The sequence below is a fragment of the Drosophila takahashii genome, chromosome 2R (genome assembly GCF_030179915.1).
Source record: "Drosophila takahashii strain IR98-3 E-12201 chromosome 2R, DtakHiC1v2, whole genome shotgun sequence".
Lineage (NCBI taxonomy): Eukaryota > Metazoa > Arthropoda > Insecta > Diptera > Drosophilidae > Drosophila > Drosophila takahashii.
This window is the reverse complement of record NC_091679.1, coordinates 26,397,849-26,424,326: the sequence shown is the minus strand read 5'-3', so window position 1 is coordinate 26,424,326 and position 26,478 is coordinate 26,397,849. Positions and strand designations below refer to the sequence as shown.

Genomic DNA, 26,478 nt, shown 5'->3' with positions numbered 1-26,478 from the left:
GGTGAATCATAAATGTCACATAAACCTTATCGGCTTTTTGTTGATATGAAGTAATGTAGAATTGACCCAATTTTATATCGAATGTTGTTTTCTGTGTACAGTTCAATTTGCATTTTTAAAATCTAAGACCGACACTAGGTGTTTGAAATTCGAGTATGGCTTTTAAAACTAAATGATAAATCAAGTAAAACCAAGGGAGAAACCTTTTTATATTTTAGTTACCAATTGCTCCACCCTATCATTTAATCGTAGTGTTTTTGTTCAGTTTTATTTTCCCTTTGTTTACGAATTAAGTGACACAAACAATTGTCGAAGCTTGTGCCTCATTTTGCACATGTGTTGTTTCAGTTTCGGCAACGAACCATATAATTTGTCAAGTTTATTTGGTTGAGTAACGTTTTTGGGCCCGGCTTCTATTTTGGCCCACTGGCTCTTTTCCTCTAATTGGCTGTCCAAGTTAGTTTGCTGGTGCTTTATTTGTTTTTGTTGCGCAGCTAATTATGCGCCCGCTTTGTCGCTAGAGATGGCAAACACAAAAAGCAAGAGGGAAAAGTGTTGGCAACTTTTCTGCATTTCAAATATTAATGATAGTGCACGAACCGCCAACAACAGAGAGGAGGTTGGAATGATAACGATGGGGGAACGCTTTTTGTTGACAGAACAGGAGCGTTGATAAGCAAGAGAGAAATGAGCGGAAAATGGCGATTAATGTTGTTTTCACTTACGATGGAAAGCGAAAGAGTCGGTATAAATAACAGTGGTTTCTCATAGAAAAACTTGCACATTTATTGTTTCGAAAATGGCAATTCCCCCTTAATTGGCTGCATAAATATGCGTAATAAATTATTGGACAATAATAAATCTCACTTTGGATATTCCCGCATTTTTAATATATAAATAAAAATATAATAAATTATTTCTCCTGATTGAATATTTCACACTTTTATATTTGACTGAGGACCGTAACCAGAGTAAATGTTATTTATTTTTTTCCTCATTCAATTATTAATTGACATCCTTTCGGGGGCCGCCTCCTCGCGATGTCCGCTGGTTTTTTAATCAAGTGCAGGAAGGACGCAGAGCCGGCACGTGAAATGAGTGTAAAATCAGAGGACGGCAAGCGGTATTAAATATTTAAAGGTGTGCTCACACACATTTCATTTGCAGCTGCAAGCGCGGCAAGAATTTAAAAAAAAAATGGTATAAAACTGGAGCCCCAGAAGCATAATAATAAAAAATTAAACAAAAGGAAAATAACAAAACCAAACAAGCAGGAGGAACGTGCGAAGTTGGGAGTAGTGAATATGGTTCATAAACTCGCCCGGCAGATGATGATGAAACCCGAGAGCCGGGGTATAAATTACAATGTGTGAGAATGTTCATATGGGGGCCCTGTGTATATATGTGTACTAGTTTTCACAAATCCCTTTATTTTTATGGAGCCACACACAGTCGCATTTTGACTAAGCGCGCATTAAAAATTAATCTTTTAATTACTGCCTGGTTGGTTGGCTGGCGGGCTCATCTCATCGTCATCTCCCCTACAACAATGAGTTGCGGGCTATTAATTTGGAGTTCAGCGCGGGTATATATATTTTATTTTCGCATTTCCATTGACAGCCATGTTGAGTGACACTTTAATTTCCATCTTGAGTAGCCAAAAAAGGTTTTCAGGGATTTTTGCGTGGGTTGAAATTTAAATAATAACAACATCATCATCTTTTCTTGGCTTACAATGTGAAAAGCCCTCTATTTCTCCACTTTTAATCTCCGTCATGCCTTAATTCCCCTCTGCCATGTTCTTTTGTGGAAATCTCGCGCAGCTTATGAAAAAGTTCCGCCGCTCTAAAAACACTGTAGCATATTTTCCAGCTTAGCAACTTTTCCTATTGCCCGAACTCCGTATTTTAATTGCTTTAATTGACCCGAGGAAAGAAATGCCACAACTTCCCACATAAACTTAATGGCTGGAGGACAGTGCTCAAAAATCTCCCTCACACACTTGAATTCAATTTACACTTTGTCGCATTAACATTTTTGGGGTTTTTAATGCCTAAACTTTTGCAGGGGAGCTAAAATTTCGGGTTAAAAGCTTTTGCAATGCTAAAGTTTTGAATGCGAGAATGAACGTTTATTGCCAGAACTAAATCCACTTTAATGTTTCCCCAAAAAATACGAAAAAACTAAGCGACTAAGCTTTGATTTAGTTATTTAAATATGAGAGTCGAAGCGGCCCAAATCACATTTATCATTTTCGCCTGGGGGATGTTTTGCAATCCCCAGGATTAGATCTAGCAAACGTGATTAACATCGCAGAGAGTGATACAAATATATTTCGGTGTCATTTGGAATTCCACGTTTGATTTATATATGCAGGTCATACAAAATGTCTATGCATATAGCCTGCTCTATTTTGTGCGAGCTACGAATCCCCGTAATTATGCATGAATCGTGAAATCAACTGCATTTGGGGGCGTTGGCTGGGCTTTTCGGGATATTACATACATGTGTATGGGGAACTATGGAACTGAGAACTGGAAACGCATGAATGAATGCGCCCAAAACAATGTATGCGCATAAATTTGAACACTTCACCCTGCGAGACGCAATGAAAATGTTGAAATGTTAAAATGCTCGCACGTACTGCAAAAAAGTTATTTGTAATGCAAAACAAAACCAAATCAACAGCAAAAACAAAAACAAAAACGTGGCCTGTGAAACAACAAACTAAACAGAAAATAGAAAGCAGAAGCAGCAACAAAAACAAAGAACAAATGCAAACAGCAGCAATAAGAACAACTGTGAAAATAGTCGAGAAGTGGTAAGACTTTTTGTTTGGCTGCCTTACTTTTAGTTTAGTTTCAGTTGGTGCATAGAGTGCATAAACAACAAACGCATTTGTAATGAAAATAAAATTTAACGGCACAAAACACCAAGGACATGCCCAAGTGGAAGACGCTACAAAGTATGCAACAGTTTCTGCTTCAGCTTCTGGGCCTAGTGCACTTACGGCACTTGGCCAAAATAGCGAAAACTGCGCAAAAAAAGAAAAGCGGCAGAAAAAGACATTTTCCTTCGTGTCCAATATTTCTGCGACGCTTCTGGCGGTGACTCACTGAAAAATAAAGGCTGCAAAAACCTTCTTTAATTGGAAAATAAATATAGGGAGTACTTGTTATATAGATAGAAATATCTAGTGATTTAAGATTTAAGTAATTATTGGGTATAATTTACCCAATTTTTACCCGAATTTTAAAGATTTCGGAAAAGTATAAATGAAATGTTTTTCTCTTTATTAATAGCTATCGAAATTTAGAAGACATTTTTCACTAAAAAGTTATGAGCAAATAATCGAATTCAAGCACGAATTCGCACTTTCTTCAGCTGCGTAATGGATATCTCGAGGATATAGTCGAGGTATTTGACCATAGCGTTTTCTCTTGTTTTTTTCAAATTTAAGACTGTGCACCAGATTAAAAGAGAATGTTCTTGGTTCTAGCATAAAATGAACCGCAGCCTTACAAACCTTTTTCTTTTATTAAAAAAGTTATAATAACATGTACATTTCTAAAACGAAAAAACCGCAAATCCAGAGTTTAGCTTTTGGTTTAAGCCTCCGTTTTTCCCCTCAGTGTGTGGATGTGTGGATGGTGGCTATGTGGCTGATGTATGACATGCCAGCAACAAATTGCTGCAAAAAAGGAAAATGGCGACCAAGAAATGTGACACCTCCTGGCCACTTGTCAATGTCATAATTTGCCATAATGTGCGAGGGATGGGCAGGGGAGGGAGCCCAGGAGCAGGAGCAGTCAGATGAGAGATGGAGATGAACTAGCGAGCGAGACAACAGAAGCAGAGGCATCAGAAGTTGTGTGGATGTCGAAGGCTGATGCCTTTTGGCCCGAGGCCGTGGTCGAAAGGGTCCTTCTGCTGGCTTCTCGCAGGGACTAAATAACACGATGGCTGGTTGGGTGAATGGGTGTTTTTCCAACTCCTGTCATGTCCTTGGCTCTACGACGAGCACTGTCAACATTAACACAGCCCAGAGGCATAAAAGGCATATCCAATTGCAAAAAGACGCATGCCGATAACAAAGGCTCGGCAAACATTCAACGAACATTAGAGCCACGCCCCCGAACGCTTGCTTCCCCGCCCCTGCCAACACACACCGACACACACACATGGACATGTGTGGATCCTGGTTGTCGTATCCTGGTGCTCTCGTTTGCTGTCTATTTTACTTGGTCATTAAATTTGGATTTTGTGCTGTGCACATCGCCAGCGCTTGACTTTGCTGTTAAATACATACATATATATCTCTACCCAAACACACAGAGGCATCTACACATCCTACGTCTCTTTAGTGGCCTTTTGTGCGGCTCCCTGTGCCTAACCTTTCGCCTCTCGCCTTGGCCCCCGATTTGGCTTCAACTTGCCGCCATTGTTGGCCAGGCAGGCTCTTTGCATACAGACATATATGTATATTCCATACATACATATAAGCAAAAAGGTACGGTTGGTTCGGAAACGTGGAAAATCTCCCCATCTCTCGCTCTGCTTAACATCGGTTTTACCATACCCTCGATGTTTTGTTTTGCTTTCGGTTTTGAGTCCTTTGTGGTTGAAGATTTTTCCTACATTGCATGGCAATTGCAACAAGCAAAAAATGTTTTTGAGCACTTAATGCTCCGGATTTGATAGTGGGCTGGGTTTCCACCAGGAAAACGGCTCGTTTAGGCTAAGCTGCAGTGCCAAAAGCACATCCATTGATGGGATTTGTGGCAATCGGAGTTTTGAGTCTAACTGTCTGGCAAGAAATCGATATTCTTTTTGGTTTTAAAGAAGCTAATACCATTATTTTGTACACCAAGCAACTATTCCATATTACGATAGGTAGAATAAGTTTTACGAGTGACATTCATTTTACTAATTATCTATTTTTATCTTTATTTTTAGGTAAGTGTTCCTAACTCTTCTAGAATTGGTTCGTGAGTAATAGATATAAGAACGAATTCCCAATAAACATATTATCACATTTACCCTCTGCTTAGGGAACTATTGTTCATACCTTCGAGAAACACGCATATCCACAACATGAATAAACAACATTACCCACATATTAAACTATCACATCAAGATATCAAGAAGACACATCCCTTATTATCAACATACTCATCATTACTGTCATCCTGAGCTATAGCAAAGAAGTGAAAATGCCCATGCTAACCCAATAAATCTGTAGAACATTTGACGAGGACCCAGAGAAAGCCTTTCTACAGGGTCTCGGCAATCACAAAAGTTTTCGGGAATGGGCTCACTAAAGTTGCACCGTAATTTCCACGATAATAATCATAATAAAAATCAAGCAAGCGATAAAGCATAAAACCAAATTACATACAACTCGGTCCTTTTTCAGAAGCGTGAGGACTTCGGAACCAAACACTTGAGGTTCTACCTCACTTTTCCCGATGCTTCCGCTTCCAGTTGTGGTATAACATAAAAATAAAAACTTTTTTCCGACCCAAAAACTTGCACATTGTCAAAAAAAAGAAGAGGACAAACCTTAAGAAATTCGGCCACTAAAATATGTATATACAGATATTTTTCGTTCGACTTGGTCAGGGCTGCCAGACATTTTATGGAGCACGTAACGGACATTTTTTTGCGGGTTATTTTCGTTTGAAAAGTTTTCCCATAATGCCCTCGCGCATTATGTAATATCGGGCCGACTGCAGCCGAATATCAGCACGTATTGGGGTTAAGATAATGCCCCTCCAACGATCTGGGTGGTGCTGTATAGACTTTTATTTGTGCCGAGCGAAAGAGCTAAATTCATTAAGTTGTCAAATGCAAGTCAACACAATACGAATTTCTGACATGGGCATGTCATATCCACTGCGCCGCAAATATCGCGAGCAGACGAAGCGAAAGAGTAGAACGGCGATAGGAAATGGGAAATATGAAATGGTTTCCCCCAAGTGGCTCTTGAAAAGCCAAAGAAAAAGAAAATGAAATATAGGAATGCAAATCTTGGCCATTGTCGTCAGACTTTCTTCTGCCCCCAATTTCACAGTTTAAATGCCAGGAATAGCAGCCATTTAACATTAGTTAAAGTTTATGGAAAAACTTGTACTATATAATATATCTCTTGCATTTTTCCTTCGGAATACAAATGCCTTGGGTATGCTTATAACGCAACCATCCCTTCTTACAGGCGCAGCCTCGTTCGCATTTTTTCGGGATGCACCTGCGATTATAATAATAACTCGAGCATAACTTTGGGCACACTGGTGCGCATTTGACCGTTACATCATTGTGGTGACAGGCTAAAAGAAAAAATTAAATGTAGATCTATATTCGAAGAAAAATGTAAACTTACACTGGATAAGCGGTATTTCTTGAGCATGTAAGAAATTTAATAACCACATTACCACGAGAAGAAACAGTCCGAAGAGCATCTTATTTGTTTCATCTAACGTATCATCTGAAATATGGAACATTTCTACTGAACTCTGGTGTGCAAAATCAATTTTGTTCCAGCTGATTAGTTGCAATCCAATGATTTGGTACATTTTAAATTAATTATACAGTTTATTGGCCAAACAACTGGCCACCTCAGCGATAAATTAATGATCCCTTAAAGCCCGCCCACGTCACCGCTAAGCCTCTTACTCCGGCCAAAATTAACTGGAAAAATCCGTTGCTGATGGAGAAAATGCCGCAAACGGCCGGCTTAAAATCCCGCTGGCCGCAACAAATGAAAAATTCAGGGAACAGAGAATACCGACTGCCTACGGGTAAACATTTTAATTCTACTAATTGAAGCTGTGAAATCTATGGCCCGAACGAAATCAAATGGGAATCCAAAACTAATAAACGGTTTAACGGGGCGTATGCGTGGTTTGCCATGTTGATTTTGCATATTACATTATTTTTTTATTTATTTGTTTTTTTTTTTTGCAGTGTAATTAACCGTCCAGCAGGCGCATAATTACAATTTTGAAATTGTATGCCCTGAATATGTGGCATATGTGTGTGGAAGAAAGGTGCATTGTGTGCCTACGATGGCTCACATATCAGCTGTGGTTTTTCGGGCCAGGACTGAGGTGGATGACGACCACCCTCTGATGATATGGTGGATGGCCTAGACAATGGATAATAGATGCTGGTCACCGTTTGTTGGCTCAGTCCTCTGGCATTATGCGTTATTCTGCGGCCAACGATCATCATCATCGGGCATCGTCCATCGTGCATCGTGCATTTGCGGTTTTAATTATGTCCAGCTCGTCGAATGCATCGCGGCGAAAACAATGCGAATGTTGGGCAGAATGTGGGGCTTAAATGGAAAATGGGGACGACGAGCCAGTTGCATTGTTGCAGCGATTGAAATAAATGATGCGAGATGGGACTACTGAATATGCAGGACCAAAGAATGGTCTCTAATTTGGGACAACAGTTTCGGGATGGTCGTAAGAAAATCAATATGCAAAGCGTCCAAGGGCATGGGAATGGGCCATGATTAATGGGTAATGTGAAGCCGGGGAGCTGTGCATATGGCATGCATGCATATATGGCAAACGTTCGCTGATTGATAAACCAAATGCCAAGCAGAGCGAATAAATCGTTGCATCAGAATGGATGTGGCACACACGAAACATGTAGCATATATATAGCATATACAATACAACATCAGCGAAGATCCGATACGCCCATTGTGCTACCGAAAATTGCTATACCCAAAACTCCGTTGATGGGACGGCAGTCAATCAACGTTGAGGGCTTAAAGTGTCACCCTCACCTCACCTAAACTCTACTTAACTCAACTCAACCAACTAACAAAACCCAAAGGGCATACAACCCCACGTGCAGAATGATGAGCAAACTTAATGCGAATGCTAAGCCAGGTCCCTGAAAAATTAATGCCTACTAATAATTCAAGGGGGTCGCAGGGGCCCTTACGTAAGGCATGCCTAAATATTCTAACGCACAATTAATTGAAGGTGCCATAAATATTGCGTATACGCATCGTAAATCAGCCAAGATGGCAGCTAAACCCCTTTGGCAAAATCCTGATTATGCAAACAATTAATCCTGGAAGCGTTTATTGCAGGGCTTATTTCCTGTCGGAGATGGAAGGCCCAAGGCTTTAACCAACTCCATTTGACCAGGATGAACTAGCAAATTTGGTCTGTGTCTGTGTGTGTCTTCATTAGGCTTGATTGTCGACTGGCTGGCTGGAGAAGCCTTTGTTTTAATCAATTTGCAAGTGACTTGCTTGCTTGCAGCCGGAAACACGCCATTCAGCAATCGCATTAGCCAGGATTCCTTGTTGCTGCCCCGGAAATGAAGGCCAAAAGGCACAGGAGGCACAACTGACCAGACCGCAGCATTAAAGCAACATTTGTTTTAACATCTCGGTACAGAGAGAGAAAAAACACCAACTACCGCAAAAGGCGAAGGCGAACGCTCGACTCTGTCGACTGCTCACAGAATGCTGCCGAAAATTTCAAACAATGCAACACAAATTGCCGACAACCGCAGCAGCAAGCGCGGTTTCGAGGTTCCCAGTTCCCTTGTTCAAAGGACCGACCTCTGAAGGAGTGGCCCGTCGACCGCAGTTCACAATAGTTGACCAGTGCAATATTTTGACTTGGTCAGCGGGAAAAGCTAGAGAAGCTCAAAGAAGAAGAAAAAAGAATATCCTTCATCGAAGACAAAGTTGAGGCAGTTTGTTTGCGGCAGCAAAGAGAAATGCCAGTCAGCTGGACTTAAACTAATTATTAGATTAGGAAAGTTAACAATTTATCAAGCTCTTAAGAGGGGGAACTTAAAACTATTAAAAAGTTTCCAAGCTTTAGAGTAATAAATGTGAATTTAATAAAATCAAAATGTTTTAACACCGATTAGCTAACAAAATATAATCAATCACCTTAAACGTTCATTTGAATTTTCAAAACTTGTGACATTAATTTGTTAAAAATAGGATCAAGGTAAATTGCACTGCTTTGGAGTAAAGTTTCTATTAAATTATAGATGCAAAAGGCCAAGGAATTTTCTGGTGTTTTCCATTTCCTTCGATGTGTTCAACTTTTGCCTACCAAACCCAAAATTTGTTCCCCCATTCTTTACGAATTTGGGGCTTTATTGCAATCAGTATTTGAAATCCCATTTACCGCCGCCCATCTCCTGGCCAGCCGAGTAATCAGTTTTAGCCCTGACTGTAAGCCCCTCGGAGATAGACAAGCCAAACCCATAAATCCAACAACATCACAAACGATTTGAACCATTCTCTGGCCGCCTCTCCATGCACAAAAGTCGTCTAGGTAGTAGTAGTCAGTTTTAAATGCTCGAGCATTGTATAAAATTTGCATAAATTTCTTGCATAGTTTATTTAGCGTTTGGCCATGGTTGCTCTTGCTTTTGTTGGCCATTTTGCCATTTTTCGCCGACGACCGCCCACAAGCTAAATGATGCACACGCCCCGAAATGTATGCTATACATGCACATAAAGCGGCGAGGATGACACCGCAGTGGAGCTACTACTCCTCCTCCGACTTCTACTCCCGCCCATTTTGGCCGACCATATTATAACTCAATTTCTGCGTGAGGCTTTTTCCGACCGCAGAGCCCCAACGCGCCAGTAAAAACAAAAACAAGGCGCTGATGGTGATGCAGCATTTATATTCATATATGCGGCGTGGAAATGAATCGTGGACCTGGCAGCTCTCACCGCAGGATGTCCATTGGTACAATCTCATCGGGGGGTGAGAAAAATGGGGAAAAATAGGAGTTCTGTGAAGCATGTGAACCAATTCAATCGCCGTCCTTTAATTTTCCCCAGATTTATTCCTTGCCATGGAAATTTGCATGCTTTTTACGCACATTAGCATAAGCACACAAAGGAAGATCTGAAGAAGGGGGTGGTTGAATCCAGGGGTGCTTTGGGCAAATAGGGATCTGCCGATTCGAAATCGGCTTTCGTTTGCAGGAGTCCAATATGTCAGACTTGAAGCACGCTTCACAACAATTTTTTGGAATTTTTCCGTCCTGTCAAATGTCAAGTGTCAAGGCAATTCCATTCGCCGAGGAGATCTCTTTCTGACATGCACACATTCGTCATCGATGGCTGCTCTTCTCATTTGTTCAAGTCGCGCGCCGTACGACATGTTTGCTTAGCCAACTACCCAGCCATCCAACTATCCTGCACTGCCCCATGAAACCCACCCCCTTCATCCTGACATGTTTCAATAACTAACTGTCTATATTGGTTCATTCAATTAATGTCAATAGAGTGTGCTGCATTTATGCACGAGTCCTGGCGTTCGTTATTTATCCTTGAGCCAGTTGGCCTGTTGGATTGGCGGTGCTCTGGGTCCTGCTAATTGCGCCAAATGCAACTAATACCCAATGGCTAATGAGACGAGCTGTAATTATTACCCTTCGGAGCACTCGGATTGAAAATGGCAATTCAACTTGACGACGGATCGATGGCTAAATCAGTTTGCAAAATGCTTGTGCATGCTGGGGAGAATTTGTGGAGAATTGAAAACAAAGTACCGATTAATTACGCAATCGAATGATGTGGATTTGTATTATTGATGTTGTCTTGACGATTGATAATCCTCTTTCTAGTTGTTTATTTGATATGCTCTTACAGAATATTAGTAATTCATTGAGAAAATTGATTGATAAGCAAATATTTGAATTAGGGTACAATAAACTAAATATCATAGATTGCTTTCAAGAAGCTTAAGCTTAAGACTAAGTGCTTAGGTAAATGTCTTAAATAACATTTGCTTTCCCATTAAAGTATACCCTTATCCTCCGGCTGCTTGAAATTCAAATAGGAACCTCGGGATTCGCGTAATTCCGCTTGCATATCCACTGAGAATTCTCTTCCGTTTGCCTTTCACCCGCATGTTTCATTAGCCCATCCGTCTTTCCTTTTTGTAATTTGTGGGCTTTCAGCAATTAAAGGCGAATTGTAATGCCGTATATACGTATAAAGTAGGGCCTCGGGCACATTCATTACACCTTTACGCTGGCGGAAGGCCCGGGTTGAATTCGCTCTCGGCTTTTCTTGGTTGCTGAAAATTGTTGCATACTTCTGCGGCTTTTGCCACTTGATGCCGCCGTTGAAAGCAGAAGGCGCAAGGAAGGCAGCGGCTGCCACTTTAGTGCGCCCACTCAGCCACGCCCCCCTTTGCCTTCCATCAGCCCCCAGCCCCGCCCACATGCGCGGCCCACTCAATTAACGCAGCTCTGCTCGGATGTGTGTGTGTGTATTTGTCTTAACAACTCTTGCATACAACCTAAATGGCCCGGGTTCTGGATCCTGAATCCTGAATTCAGGATCCTGGCTCCACTTGGCTCCTTTTGCTTCCTTATTTTTTTATTTTGTACCCCAGCATAATTACTTTGACTCGACTTTTACGACCTTTCTATGAATTACTCAAGAAGTGTTGGGAGCACGTCGCTTGTGTGGCTGCCATTCCAACAGGAATCCAAAACCACCACCACCACCACCCACAATCCACTTGCAGTTTATCCTTTTTTACTGCCAGCCATCCTTCGTCCTTTCGCCTTCGTGTCTGCCTGTCGTTCGTTTTATTTATTTCTTTTACTCGTGTTTGCTTGCTAATTTCTCCTTCGCTGCCTCCACAGTAATCCATGGGGGAGTCGGGCAGAAGTTACTGCCACAATTGCATAAGGTGCAGGTGGAAAAAGGAGTATAAGTGAGTGTACTCAGGCAGGGTTGCCGAGTTGCAATAATTATAAATTGATTGGGGACGAGGTCTTTACTTAAATTATTTAAAATGAAATATATTAACGCTTAATTTACAATATGCAATACTGTAAACATGTTTTTTATTTCATTTTGATTTGAATGTAAATACATTTTTAGCCCTAAACCATTATTTATTTGTTTGACGTTTATCGTTTTATCGCGTCATAAAACTAATCGTAAATAATTAAATAAGCAGTTCACTGACAGTTTCCATTAGGCTTAACAGGGTAAATTAACTTTTGAATTGCCTAAAATCACTTTATTGATGTGTAAATTCGTATTAATGATTCTACCTTTTCGTTTTTTTGCTTACACAGTATTTTTACCCCTGGGTCGATTTGGGACCCCAAAAATCGTATAGGGGGAACGTAATCTTTAAAGGATTCTAAGCCATATTGGCGAACATACTTATGGTCTAAAATGATGTTTGACCCCCCCAAACGCGAATGAAAAATACTGTTTTTTTGAGAAAAATATCATAGTAGTCAGCACATTTATAGTACTGAATATCAATTTCAAATTTTTATTTTAAATTTAATAATACATCTGAGCTGACTACTATGATATTTTCCTCAAAAAAAGCTGTATTTTTCATTCGCGTTTGGGGGGGGTCAAACATCATTTTAGACCATAAGTATGTTCGACAATATGGCTTAGAATCCTTTAAAGATTACGTTCCCCCTATACGATTCATCACTTTTTTCGGCCCCATACAAATCGACCCGCCCTACTGCTTATGCTTATCTACTATTATATCTCGGTCATGTCTTAATGTCGGGCCCTTCGTTTTCAATTTTAACTCTTACACAAAGATAAGGCAATACAATTTCAGTATTTTCAATTTCTTCTAAGCACTTAGGTTTTGCCTAACTTTTCCCATTTCCCTTCGAGTCTTTGCCTTTGCCCCAAAACATCTTTTCCAATCCCCTTTTTTAATTTCCTCTGCAATCCTTTGCAACCCTGACACAGTTCCAAGTTCCCCCGCCTCCTCACTTTCTCACTTTCATTTCTTCTAATGCAACATTTTTCTGTATATACCCGAGGAGACAGAGAAGGGTGTATGTATGACTGGGGGAAGGAGAGAGAGAGATAGAAGGCTATAGCTGGACGAACATTATCTGCGTTAGCTTTTTAGCCTAACGACCAACACCTACGCGATGTTGTTCGCAGCGTCTTACCAGTTTTCCCTGGGTCTGGTTTTTTTTGCCCCTCCTGGTTTCCACCCCCACTTAAACATTGTTAAACGGAATTTATGCGTTCAGCTGCTGCTCACTAACGATACTTTTTCCATCCACTCTGCCTTTGTTGGTCCTCGCTGCCTTTGCTGGCTAACTGTTGTTGCCATTACGTTTATAATTGTCTTGTGCAACTTCTGGCGGGGCCCACGTGGATTTCAGCCACGGAAAGGATCCCAAGTGCCACCTGCTGCCACCCAAGTCGTTATACATATATCTCTCGGTCTCTCTGTCTGCTTTTCCGACGGTGGTTCCATGTTAACGGGTTGTTCTTCTCTCTTTCTCTCTCCTCTTTCATCCATCCTCTCTGCCACTTTCAGGCTCATTGGCTAACTGTTGATTTTGTTGCGGCCCTCCGTCCTTCATCCGCCCCGTTGTGCACCTCGAACCGCATTTCCATCCGCCCCGTTGTACACCTCGTACCAATTGCGACACACATTTTCGCCTGCCTTCGCCTGGATTGCTGCCTCTCGCTTTTTTCCTTGCGTCTTGTTTACATTTTCATGCTCGAATTGGCTCTTGTGCTTTGGTAATTTCCCAGCATTGTCTTCGTTCTTGCTGACTGCTGCCTGCTACCTGCCACTCCCCCACTTTTCCTTGTTGGGCGTTAGCCTGTTGGCTAACTTCAAACACACACATTAAGCGGGCTGCGTCTTTGGACTTTTTGTTTGCCACTGACAGGAGCGCTGGCCCCCGGTAACCTACCTCCTGGACCCCCCAAACTTCCGCTTCCTACTGCTTTCAGCGCTGCCTTTGTGCCACATAAATTTGGTTTAAAATGTATCTCGTGCTTTCCTCCACTTTTCGTGTCCCCGGGAGCTGCTGCTCCTTTCATGTTCCGCTTTCTGCTGCTTTGTGTGTCGTGTTTTGTTTTCTGCTTATTTTCAATTTGAACATTTTAATGTTTGTGGTCATAAAAATCTTTTTATTGGTTGTAAAACTGAAACTGAAGAGCTGCCGGCAAACGGGGAGTGGTGGTGGGTGCTCAAAAAAAATTAGCAGCCTCTTCTCTGCCTCGGCAATGGCCACTTAAGCACCGCGTTAAGGTGCGATAAGAGTAAGCACCGAATTTGTCAAAAAGAAATCGGGTTCCGAATTGTTTGCCAGGCCTCAGACCTTAAACAGATAACTGTTTGGCTATAACCCGGTAATTGAAACACAAAAAAGTGAGTTAAATACTAAATTACTCTCTTCTTTAAAAAGAAAGAAAATTCTTTTTACGATGAAGAAGCCATTTCATAAGATTGGTAATTTTTAAATTTTTACGAGGAACGTACAAAACTCCTAATTTATTTCAGTTAAAACTAAACCAAGTAAGATTTGAATAGTTAAAAGAGGTCTGTTATATAAAATTAAATAAATAAGATAAATTTAAAGGTTCTTTAATTTCTTAGTCTATTTTTTTGTGTTTTCGGATGGTATTTCTTAAAGAAAAAAAATGAACAGAAATATTTTAGTAAGCCACATGCAAAAACAAATCTCATTGAACATTAAAACCTACAAAAAGTTTTCCTGGCCAGCTTCTAGCCCTAAATGATTAAACTTTAAGTTTTGCATTTTTATACAGAATGCCTTGACAATTCTGACTCTCAATTTTCACCCATTAGCATAACACTTAATTGAGGCATCCATTGGCTCCTCAATGACCCTCAAAAGCAGCTGCACAGCCGGCAGAGTTTTCCGAGTTTCCCTTTTTGCAGAGGCCTCAATTAAATGTTAATGGCAATATTTTATAGCTGACACTCAGCTTCCTTACCTCCGCCCCTTGGCCCGCCTTCCTCTGTGTTTAGTATCTTCATCTTTGACTCATTTACATTTTGCTCACATTTTCAACCGCCGGAAGTGTCTCAACAACTCGGCGTTTCTCTGCCTGCTTCGAATTTCCACGATAGCTAGCTGTTGTGTTGCATGCTCCATTCGGTCACTTTCACACAAAAATTTTCCAATTTGCCTTTTTCTATTTCTATTTTCTTTCCACCCAAACGGGGGAAACTCCTGCCTCCCTGCCTCTCAGTCACGTCAGCTTTTCCAACCAAACGTATGCATATTTTATGCCTCTGCGATTTTTCAATTTTGATAATTTGTATTATGCTAATTTTGCCGTGTTTTTGATGCGGAGCAAAGGGGCTGTGCTGTGCACACGCAAATGGAAGTGAGAGAATGAAATGGAAATGAAAATCGAAATCGAAATGATAGCATAATATTTGTAAACTGTTTTGCTGATGCGACGCGTCATTCATTTTGCCCTATGATTTGTGTTTGCCCCCAAGTTAAACGAGGTAGATCGCTTTCCGCATAAAATTATGTTTTCATTTATCGGAGTTATTAAAAATATATTACACCTTTGTTGACACACTGCACCTGAGTGTGATAATTTTGTTCGGCATCGTCACAAAAAACTGCAAATATTTACGTTGAAATAAGTATAAAATCGAATCACTGCAAATGCGAGTTGGTATTTATTTTGCTTTTGTCGGGATTTAATTTCTTTTGTTTCCTTCATCTGCTTTACTTTCGGCTCTAATAAATCCGCAAAGTCTTGCCTTCAAAGGAAATGCATGAAAAAAGGAACAATTGGAAAAAACCCGTCTTTCCAGTTGCTAAAACTTGGCTCTCAAGGGCCGCGCGATTCTCCTTTTCTTTTTGATGTGCTTTACGTTGCCTTGCTTTTGGCTAACAACTAACGGCACTTGGCAAAAGGGGCAGGAGATCTTGCAGTTGTTGGCCAAGAGGCACCGCAGCACCCCGGCTTTCCCCGCGGAGCGACCTTCCCCCAGCAGCTGCAGTTCAGAAAGTGTTGCAAATGTTTCGAAACCGGTTTAAATGGGCTTTGGACGACGGGTTCGCGTTCGGGTTCTGTTTTGGGCTCGGGCTTCGACTCTTTTTTTTCTACTTTGTGCTTTGCCCTGAAGAAATGGGTCAATAAGAAATTCAAATGCTAAAAAAAAGAAGAACGGCGAGCGAAAAACTTGTTGAATTTTTGCGGTTATCCGAGGAAGGGGAAGCAGCACACTAAAACAGGGAATTGCAAGGCGAATGAACTCCAATTTGCGTTTGTTATGTCTTCTCTTTGCGTTAGGTTCAATGACTTCCAGTTTTTGAGAGCAAACCATAATAATTGATCGAATTGCCCGGCAAAAACGAGTTCAGAAGACTAATCAGAGATTAAATAGAGTTTGTTTAAAAAAAAGGTTACAATATGGAATTAGTGTGCTTATAATAATTTTATCTTAAATTTGTGTTTATTAGGAACCCCATTCATTTTAGTTTTATCCTTTTGTTCATTAGTTCTTATCTTTTTCTTGGATATTCCTTAGCGTGGCATAAATAATATTTTTTTATTAGTTTGTTTATAATAATTTGGGTATATCAGATATTTATGATATGCTATTTATTAAGAGACCCATTAATTTTAGCTTCAACTTGTAATTCATTATTACTTATCTTTTTCTTGGATATCCCTTAGCTGGTTAGAACTCCACCACAATGATTTCATTGCTCTTTCCGTGATTTCAAGAATCGCTACAATGTCAGCCTCATAAAATGGGAAAATGAAAAGACAATAGCTGACCACAAAATGATTTGATATCGTGCAACTAAGCACACATTATTATTAATATTTAATGCGATTTCCCCGCCGTCCTTCCTGTGCATTATTGTGTGTCCTTTGTGGGGTCAAGTGATGTGGATGGCATAGGACGTTGATGGACCTGCGGAAAGCCGCTTAAAATGTTTTCCCGGTATACTCGGCGGACTGATCTCCCTCTTCTTACCTCGCCCACCGATGTTGGGGTTGCTGCTGTTGTTGTTGTGTTGCTGGCATTGCGCTGATTTAATATTTAGCACGCCTGGACAATCACCCTGGAAAAAGACCTCCCCCCGTTTTCACATCAACCCCTCCGGCATGACGCCTTAGTAAAATTTTAATGCGCTTTTGATGATGGCCATAAAACGGCAAAACAAAATGCATGGCAGTGGGCGGGGGCGCGGGAGGGGGCGTGGCCAGTTCAGTGCAAGCGAATCTCTGCTCTAGATAAAATATTAATTTATTTTTCCCGCTTCTGTTGGCAGTCCTTTTTTTTGCCATAGCGTCCTGTTCTTTTGGGGGGCCCGCCAGTACCGCCAGTCGAACAAGTTATAGTGCGCATAAAATTTTACGTATGTATCGCCGCGCAAGCTCGGCTCTTATTTTTTAAATAACTGTTTCATGCTCCACCCCCGATGTCCAGTGCTATATAGCGCTATATATCCCGCCGACCCGCGACGCACCCCTATATTGCGGCCTCGCCCACTGGTTTATTAATACTTTCATTTCGAGGCGGTTTATTTGTTTTTTTTTTTCATTCCGCCGCCTCCGTTGCTTGCATTTTTATTTCTCGCCTTCTTGTGGATTAGTTTTTTAATTTCAACAGCTCGTGAAATGTTGAACTTTTTATTTGCTTGCCCCCTAGATTTCCAGTAGCAGGCAGTGAGTTCTAAAAAAGTTTCTGCATTTTCCTGCTATATAGAAATCTTTTGGCTCAGCTGCAGTTTAGAAAGATCTGATGCCGAAATCAAAATATTAATTATTATTGGAGTATTTGCAGATTTTGCAGTGTAAATACAAGCATAGCAAATATAAAAATATATTTTATTAGTTTCGTTGTAGTTTATTTAATAAACACCAGTCTTATTGCTGATTTTGGCTTGAAGAGCTTTGGCCGGTTGCCCTGCATTAATTATTGTGTAAAAATGGAAAAATTCAAAGAATTTTCGGTGTAATTACAAAGTGCTCAGCAGAAAATATGAGTGTCATTTATTTCTGATTTATTTACTGTTGATTTTTAAGAGGGAACAAATTGGATAGATTTTTGCTAGAAAATAAAATGTTTGCTTTGCTGCAGAAGAAGTTTCTATATTAAAAATACAAGGTTTACAATCAAATAAAGTGTAATTGATTTCCTTTAATTGCTTGCATGAATAAATCAGCAATACAGAAATTCAATGGCTTCTATTGCGCAAAATCGATTTTATCTAGGTAGCTCATAGTATTTTTATTGGTTTTACTTACCAAAAATTTTATGGAAAAGGATTTTCTGTGTGTAGACAAACCACACATTTCGCCGTTACAAACGTAACTTACTTACACCGCTTTGTACAATTTATCAATCGGGGGCCCTCGAGAGTTGACACTTCCCATGAACGTTGACGATCCCCCGGGGAGCTGCTCTAATCAGCTTCCATCATTCAACTGCCCTCCGTCTCTGGAGCTCCATTGCCATTCACCTAATGGACTCAAATTACCGGCAAACAATGAGTGGGCAGCTCGACGAATATCCTATCCTTTCCTTTTACATGCCCAATGGCCATCAACAGTCGCGGCAGGGAAAAAGGAGAGAAGAGTGGAAGAGTGCTGAAGCACGCGCCTCATTTATTCAATAAGCTGATCTCATAAACAGGAGTAATTTTTCTGACCCCCCCACACTTTCTCCCTTCCTCGTTTTTCCGGCTTTCCTTCGAGGATGCGACGCTCTTGACTTGCTCGATGATTGCGCTATTTACAATAATTGCAGACATTTTGTGCGCCATCGAGCGACAGTCTCCCAGTTTCCTGGGCTCCTCCGTTGACTTTTCCATTTACGACGCTTGTCCTGCTGCAGGACCCAGGACCTCTGGCAAATCGCATTAAATGCAGCTCCTCTTCCAATGCCGGCAACGAATTGTAAAATGTCATTCCAGATGAAAATGAGGGGGACTGAAAAAAGAAAAGTATTTTCACTGCTCTTTTCTCTCTCTCTCTCTCTCTCTCTGTTTTTCCCACTCCATTTCCTTTTAGGGCAACTCACACTTTCTGTCTACTTCCTCTGCTTGGCACTTCTGTTTTCCTGTATTTCCATGGCCAGAATGCACAACCATAAAGCGCAGTGAGCACACAAAAACTAATTAGAAAACTTTTGCGGTTGCAAGTGACAGTGGAGAGGGGGGAAAAGTGTTAAGTGTGTGCGAACTGGGGTGAAAAATAAACAAAAAAATATTGATAGAGAAGTGTAGAAGAATGTGTAAGCTGGCAGCTGCATTAATAATTAAGTAATAGAGCGCACACAATGACTATCAGTTACATAAGGAAAAGTTAACTAAGGAAAGACCATTGAAGTGTCTACACTGAAAGCAAACATGCACTTAAACTTTGAGATATGCTTTTAGATGCTACATTTCAAGCATAAGCTGAAAGCAAATTGTTCTACTTCTTATCGATTTTTTTCTGTGTAGGACATTAGTAAAGCCATTATCGAAAAATGGTCATGGTCTAGCAGCACTTAACAATCTTAACAAATTATAAGTATAAGTCATTCATCCCCTTATTCCAAAGTTTCCCCAAACAATTTGCCACTGGGAATTTACATAGACCAAAAAAATTCGATGGAATTTCGTCTAATCAAATAGCTACCCTCGGTCCTCCCATCTTTCTCTCTCATGTCTAATGCAAATCAATGTTAAAAGTTTTCAACAAGATTCAAAATTTCATGAGCCAGAGGACTTATCGATGAATTTCATGAATAACAAAATATTGCTGCTCCCTGAAAAATAGGCGAAGACAAAAGCGGCTTTGCCACTTTTCCTCTTTCCTTACCCCATTTCTCCAAAAATGGTGCTGGAAGAAGGGGAGGGAGTAAAAACAAATTGAACATTTAACCCATTATGGCCCCTAAGCAACCCAACAACGCCCCCTGCCAACAGAAGACTTTCCAACGATTCGCATGTAAAATGAATAAATAGAAGCCGTTTCAAGATTCTCAAAAGGAGGAGGTGGAGTTTTTGGAAGGGGCGTGGCAAGGGAAAATTTGGCGGCTTAAATTTTCCATAAATTTCCATGCCAACGGCCAATGCTCATTATAATTTGCCATCAATTCCCAGACGCTGCTACCACCGAGGTATTCTTATTTCATTCTTGTTGGCCTAGACTTGACACGCCCTGGCTTTTGCTGCTGGCAGGCTCTCTTCAGCACACTCGAAACTCATTAACGTAATTTCCGAAAATTTATGAATGTTAATTGGGAAATTTCTTTGGCATAGTACAGCGGAAAGTGCTTATTAAATTATGCTAATGAGTTCTTGAGCCTCACAGAGCTGACACGGAACAAACTCCTCTTCCTTCCCTGGCTTAGGTCAACCAAATGCGAAATTCCAATTATGCCAAAACAAATGCAAACACTCAAACAAAATTGGGAGTAAACAATGGTCACTTTGAAATCGATGGTCGGGGGTAAATGAATGCAAAGTCATTTATTTTCAATTAACCAATCACCTTGCCCGGATCAATTTGCAATCATGTTATGTTATTTGTGTGTACTTGATCACTCTATCATGCAATTCGAATTAAAACAAAACATTTACACAGAGAAAATACCTTGGAAAATTAGTATATATTATATGAATATGTCTTTATTTATTTTTGGGAAAGAGAAATACATCTCATTACCATATGAGGTTTCACATGTTACCTCACAATTGGAATTATTAGCGCTTTCGGCTATGCCTTTTTCTCTATCTGTTTCAATCCTCTCTAATTTCTCGACCAATTCCAATTAATTTCAGGATGTCTTGCACAAAATCTGTCATCCGCATGGCCAAGTGCTGCGCATTGTCATATTCAAAAAGAACGGAGTCCAAGCAATGGTGGAATTCGATAATCTGGATGCGGCCACAAGGGCGCGCGAGAATCTGAATGGAGCCGACATATATGCCGGTTGCTGCACCTTGAAAATCGATTATGCCAAGGTAAGATCAATCGATTGAGCGATCATTGATAATTGAGCTGAATTGCAAACGGAAAACGAGACCAATTGTTCATTTAATTACAGCCCGAGAAATTGAACGTGTACAAGAATGAGCCCGATACCAGCTGGGACTATACGCTGACCACAGGTGAGATTCTACCAAGTGCGTTCACATTTTTTACTACCTTTTTCTAAACTAGTCGATAAGCGATGCACCGATACATCGATACTCGAGCACCCACACACGCACACCCTCGCCCACCAAAGACACTCAAACACACACTCACACATATGTCGAAAACACCCACACACACGCGCATTGACACCACCCCAAAACACTCTCTCATACACAACTCGAAGACACCACGAAAATACGGAGAGTTAATTGCTTTTTGTGACCAAAAAGTTGGAAAATCCTGAAAATCCTGGAGCATGCCGACATGCGTCTCTTTCTTAGAACTCTTTGGCTTTGTAATCGTTTCTGGCTAAATGTATACTTTTAATAGTTGGCGTTGTGCGAGGCGGCTGAACGTGGCGTATGCGTGATTTCCTAGGCTGTGCATCATCTTTAGTTGTTTTCCTAGCGGTCTCCTAATTCCTGAAATAAACCTCCACTCTCTTCCCCATTAACTTAACTTTGCCGATCTTGAAAAACACACACATACAACACTCACACGACCAGAACTCATTAAATCAAGCATTTAACGGCACTCTAGAGATGCTCAAACAGACATTAAGGCCCGCCACACTCTGAAATATATATTGCCACCTGTTCGTGCCACGCCCACTCCATAGTGCCCCCGCCTTATCCCGCACTGCACCATTATGCGCATTTCACATGTCTTTCAGTGCTTATGACGGGCGACAAAGTTGCGCATTAAATGCCATTTTTAATTTGCGTATTTCACTTTGGATAAAAATGAAATTAAATGCTTTGCCCGGCCTGTTTGAGCGCCAGACAACCAGACAACCAGGCGACACTGTCCACATTTTGTCGGTTGTTGTCGCTGTTGTCGTTGTCGTTGTCCCGCCTGGCCAATTTGTTGCTGGAGAAAAAGAAAAAGAAGAGGTCGACAGACGAGGCGTGGGGCCACATCAAAAGGCCGACAAACTGAGCCACCAGCGGATCCTGTCCAGGCCAACGCACTATTAACGCTGCCAAGTGTCAAAGCTGCCACAACTGCAACAGCAACAGCAGCAGCAGCATCAGACAGTTGACGAGTGGTGGGGTGAGAAGGGGAAGGGGTCTTTCAACCAAAAGCGGTAGTGGCACAAAGCCACAATAACTCAGACAGCCAGTTGGGGCAGAGTTACCATTTTTTGCTGCCCTGGACACAGACACAAACTTTGGCTGATCCTCCACAGCATTTCATCCGCCCTGTTGTCGTATTGCCATTTCCATTTGGAGGCCAAAAGTCTGCCACATCCCAGCCGCCGGATTCCCCATGTTTGTTTTTGCCACAGAGTTGCCGAGTTGCACTGCACCATCAATGAATGGGAAAACTGAATGAACTTGGCGGGGGCCTCCTCCATGAGTTTCTCCAGAGGAATAAGTGGGCGGAGATGTGCGGCTACACAGCCTCATTGTCGGCACATTATGGGGGCGTGGGAGGGGTGCCTGTTGTGCCAGCTTGCAAATTAGGCCCGGCACTATCTTTGTGTCCGATATAATGAACATGCCACTGTATGCCAACGATTCCAGTCGAATCGGGGCGGAGCGAAGGTGGTTCTTTCATCTCTATTGTGGGGGGATGATTAGGATTCCCCGTGATGGGATTGCACTTGAAGGACCCTTGGTAGAGCAAAGCAATTTGCTGAAAGGATTAGTTTTCAGATGCCTTTCGAAGTAACAGTACAGCTTTTAATCAACCTATCCCTTAAATATATCGGTAAATACTTTGCAATTATTAGATATATTTAGGAATAAAATGCTATATCATTTTGAATTGTTAATAAATGTAAATAGATTTATAGTAATTGGCTCTTGAAGATTCATTTATTTATTTAAATGCAATATAATTACTTGCCAAGTTTTCAAATAACCATTTAAAAAGTTAGAATTGAACTCCATCAAGTTCCAAAATGGGCGTGTATGACATTTATTCGACCTTCGCGGGGGGCGTTTTACTTGAGCTAAAAATAAAGCCCACCTTTACTTTCAACCACTAATCGTCCGGATAGATATGCAATATTCAAATGACCACTTGTGTCGCCCACTGACCGATAGTTTTCACCCACTTGCGAGGAAAAACGGACTCGTGACATGAAAGCACTCTCCTCTCGACCTGCTGTCAAGTAAAATCAATAGAATTCATTAAAATCGTAGCAAGTGACAATCCACGTCCACAATTTAGTTTCCACGTCAATTTCGAAGCGACTTCTTTATTGTCTTAACAACAATAACAAGGGGCAAAGAACAACGACGAAGCGAAGAGAAGGAAAACAAAAAGTGAAGTGAGGCAAGTTAAATATAAAGTGGAAAATGCAAACATAATATTTGCATAAGATTTTGCGCTCAACCTCGACGCTTTTGCAGTTATTCCTTTTCCTATGTCCGTGGCTGGCTGGCTTTCCCTCACCTTTTCCTTTTTCCGGACGAAAGGAGTCGGAGTCCTCCAAGGCAATCGATACAAAATGCCAGCACGTGAACGAGAACGAGGACACCGCCTTGGGTAAACAAGAGTCTCCAAAAAAGCATTCGAAATGACTAGCTGGTGCTTGCAGAGGGTTCGTCCTGGCTGTCCTGGCTGGTCGTCTAAAGTAGCAAAGAAGTTTTTAACAAGTTGACTTGAGTGCTCAACCACCCACCAACCTACCCATTTATTCACCGATTCAGACCACCCATCATCCCCTCCAGGTGTCGAGGATGGGGAGAAGCTCCTGCTGCAGCTCAAAACTTCATCAAGTACACACCGAAAATTTGTATTTGCATTTGCATTTGACAACCGCCACGGTTGTGCATATTTTTCTGGCTGCACTTTATCTATGCGCGTTTTGTTAATTTTCTACTCATTTCGCTGTCATCCTCCTTCCGTTCGGGGTTATCCTTTCGCCTCCGGGAGCCCGGATGGGGATCCGGATCCCCATTCCCATCCCGATTCCTTCTGCTCATCAGCGGTGGTCTATGGCCTGCATTTGCCTTCGTGTTGTCACGCGATGTTCTCTTTCTTGTTCTTCTTTATTTGGCCACAAATTGTTTTTGCTTTCTGGCTGGTTTAGCGCACTTTTGGCTCAAGGACGTTCGATTTTTCTTTCTTTTTTTCCTAGTTTTTTTTTTACGCTACACCACGACTGCAACTTGACAAACCTACGTGCATTTTCAAGCGATTTTTCCACGGCCTGATGTCAAGTGACAGTTGCGTTTTGCCGGATAGTTTGTCTCCGAGTTAATTTGGTTTTGTGGTTGAGGAATAGCTGCCTGCTGGAATTGATTAGAGACACTTTGTGTCGTCGTCGTCTGCTACTTTGGAAATGGTGCAGAAAATTGCAGTTTTTATGGGGCGTTAGTAGTCCACAAAATAATGGTCGCCTCCAACTCCAACCGTTAATAGAATCCAGTTTCGGGACTTGATTGCGTATTCAGATAACCACAAAGAACCTGGCCATAATTAACCACAGAGAAATGTCAGTAGGCAGCCCATGAAAAACTTTTCCCCCGGGGGCTACTGCTGCTTTTCCACCACAAAACGTGCACCGTAATGGCAGTCATTATTTATTTTATTTCCGAATGCACGGAAACAGCAGCAAAATAACAATCATAGAAAGTGGAACAGGGATAAGTCAGGGAACTCTCTGCTACCTTTGGTAGCTATAGTAGCAACAAAAAAATTTCAATAAAGGCGGGACACAAATAAAACCCCAGACAAAGGACAGAAAAAGGGGAAGGGAAATGCCAAATGTCATAAAAAGAAAACCACAACAAGGGACACACACCAGCGGTTGATGAGGAGTCGCATTGGAGGCCATTAAAAAGGACCTCTCCCCTCTTTGGAAGTTGAATAATAAAACATGACAAAACTATTTTATGTTTATGATTAAATTATGTCGTTGGGAGTCCCTAGCCTGGCAGGTGACACCTCCTCCACCTCCTCCTCCGCCACAACTTCCTTCCGCTTGTGATTCTTGTGATTCTGCCACAACAATCGAATTAAATGCGCATAAATTATTCATACACACTCGCACTAACACGCATGCAAATCACGTTGGCAACTCGGTTTCCCAGTGATTTCAATTATGGCTAGATATTCGGAGGCTCGTTCTTATTTATTTAAATTGCTATCGAAGAACGAACTTCCTCTTTCGTTTTGTTGCTTACTTTATCCTAAATCAACATGGGAAAAAAAAAGAACGCCTGCCTCATCCCCCGGTTGTCTTGTCTTTGGGTTATTTATTTTTATGACACTACAATTTCTGCAAGTGTGTGCGCGAGTGTTTGTGTGTGCGAGTCCTTCGGCCTGACTGCCTGCTGATTATTTTCGTTTTATCTAGAGCCCCGTGCTATTTTGGACCCCCAATTTGTTTTTAGTGCCCTCCATATGTTGCCTGCAAATGTGCTTGTTCCATAGTATTTCGCTACATAGATACATTTGAGTGTTTCTATGGGTGGTTGGGCGTTTTGGTAGCTGCTTGCCATTCGCTCCGCCCATCTAATACATCGTAATTATAACGGTTTACTTTTCCAGCATGGTTTATTTTATGCCAAACGGAGCGAAGACTTCATGTAATCAGTGTGAATAATTCGGCCTTTGTGCCCCCGATCTGATAGGGCTTTTATTCGCACAGGAACCCTTCTTCCTGGCTCGGCCCACAAGTCCCCCACATTTATGTGCGGTATTATGTCTTGTCTGTGCAATTGCGTGGACCTCACTCATTTAGAACCAATTAAAATGGCTTTTATTGCTGCCCACATAATGGCAACGACCAACTTTTTGGCTAAGCCACACATTTAGAGTGTCCATTGCCGAATGACAGGAATGGCTTCTTTTTGGGTTGTTTTTGGTTTCCATCACGATTGAGTTTCGGTCTCGAGTTGTGGCCAATTATAAGAAAATATTTTTAATGCTAACGCTTGATTGTAGTCTGACTTTTTGCCTGATCTTTTGAGTTCTCGTCCCACACTAAACTAAGACATCATCACAGCACGGAATCATCCATAAATATATCACCTACTCTTCTATACACGACTCGCTGAGGGTCTAGATACTATATAATATGTCCTAGCTTAAGCCTAGCTTAGCGTAACATTCCAATACCACTACTGAACAACATATCTTTGACAACCCAAGGGGAAATTTAAAAATCTATTAAATAGGCTCTATAGAGCTCTTCAGCTTTCTTTTCCGTTTTTATTATACAAAATATTTAATGTGCCAGTGAAAAAAAGAAAAAGTGACAACGAAACAAGCAACGTTTAGTTCTCAGTTCAGATCAGATCAGATCAATTTTATCCTGTCGACACCAATCGCAACCATTTATCAAGATACCAGCAGCAACAACCACACCAGCAATAAGCAAGCAACACAACAACAAAAACTACAAAACCCAACAACACATCAAATGCGTCTTACTAAACCAATAAAAAAAAAAAATAAAATGAAAAAACATCAACAGCCAAAATACAATTAACCCAACAAGAAAAAATTATTGCTAAAACTACTAAAATCAACTATGAACCACACTTGTAAAATATGTCTACGAA

The 26,478-nt window shown here is 41.2% G+C and overlaps 2 protein-coding genes and 2 long non-coding RNA genes across 20 annotated transcripts in view; 1 reads left to right on the top strand and 3 right to left on the bottom strand.

Moving 5' to 3' along the window:
• sm (heterogeneous nuclear ribonucleoprotein L) overlaps positions 1 to 26,478 on the top strand; it is a 105,356-nt gene that overhangs the window by 36,903 nt on the left and 41,975 nt on the right. For 10 of the 17 annotated variants that reach the window (XM_044392856.2, XM_070213779.1, XM_070213783.1 and 7 more), the window contains 2 exons: positions 20,599 to 20,781; positions 20,865 to 20,943. In XM_044392856.2, coding sequence (XP_044248791.1) covers positions 20,599 to 20,781; positions 20,865 to 20,943 — 262 coding nt within the window. The remainder of the gene's footprint in view (positions 1 to 20,598; positions 20,782 to 20,864; positions 20,944 to 26,478) is intronic. The other 7 variants (XM_070213780.1, XM_070213782.1, XM_070213784.1 and 4 more) reach the window with 1 other exon arrangement.
• LOC108068659 (allergen Api m 6.03 / Api m 6.04) lies at positions 6,098 to 6,537 on the bottom strand. Its single transcript, XM_017158351.3, has 2 exons — positions 6,380 to 6,537; positions 6,098 to 6,326 (listed from the first exon to the last, which is right to left on the bottom strand). The coding sequence occupies exons 1-2, from the start codon at positions 6,498 to 6,500 to the stop codon at positions 6,133 to 6,135; spliced, it is 315 nt and encodes a 104-aa protein (XP_017013840.3). The 5' UTR covers positions 6,501 to 6,537; the 3' UTR covers positions 6,098 to 6,132.
• Positions 18,406 to 19,111, bottom strand: LOC108068661 (uncharacterized). Its single transcript, XR_001770446.3, has 2 exons — positions 18,849 to 19,111; positions 18,406 to 18,757 (listed from the first exon to the last, which is right to left on the bottom strand). It is a non-coding gene; the product is annotated as an uncharacterized lncRNA (long non-coding RNA).
• LOC138912625 (uncharacterized) lies at positions 22,768 to 24,154 on the bottom strand. Its single transcript, XR_011418188.1, has 3 exons — positions 23,597 to 24,154; positions 23,360 to 23,535; positions 22,768 to 23,068 (listed from the first exon to the last, which is right to left on the bottom strand). It is a non-coding gene; the product is annotated as an uncharacterized lncRNA (long non-coding RNA).

What these genes read in the sequence shown, in the direction of transcription:
- LOC108068659 (XM_017158351.3), bottom strand. Translation starts at nt 6,500, where the DNA reads ATGTTCCATATTTCAGATGATACGTTAGATGAAACAAATAAGATGCTC. An exon ending in AGAAATACCGCTTATCCAGT is followed by an intron (nt 6,327 to 6,379) that starts GTAAGTTTACAT and finishes TTTTTCTTTTAG; the next exon opens with CCTGTCACCACAATGATGTA.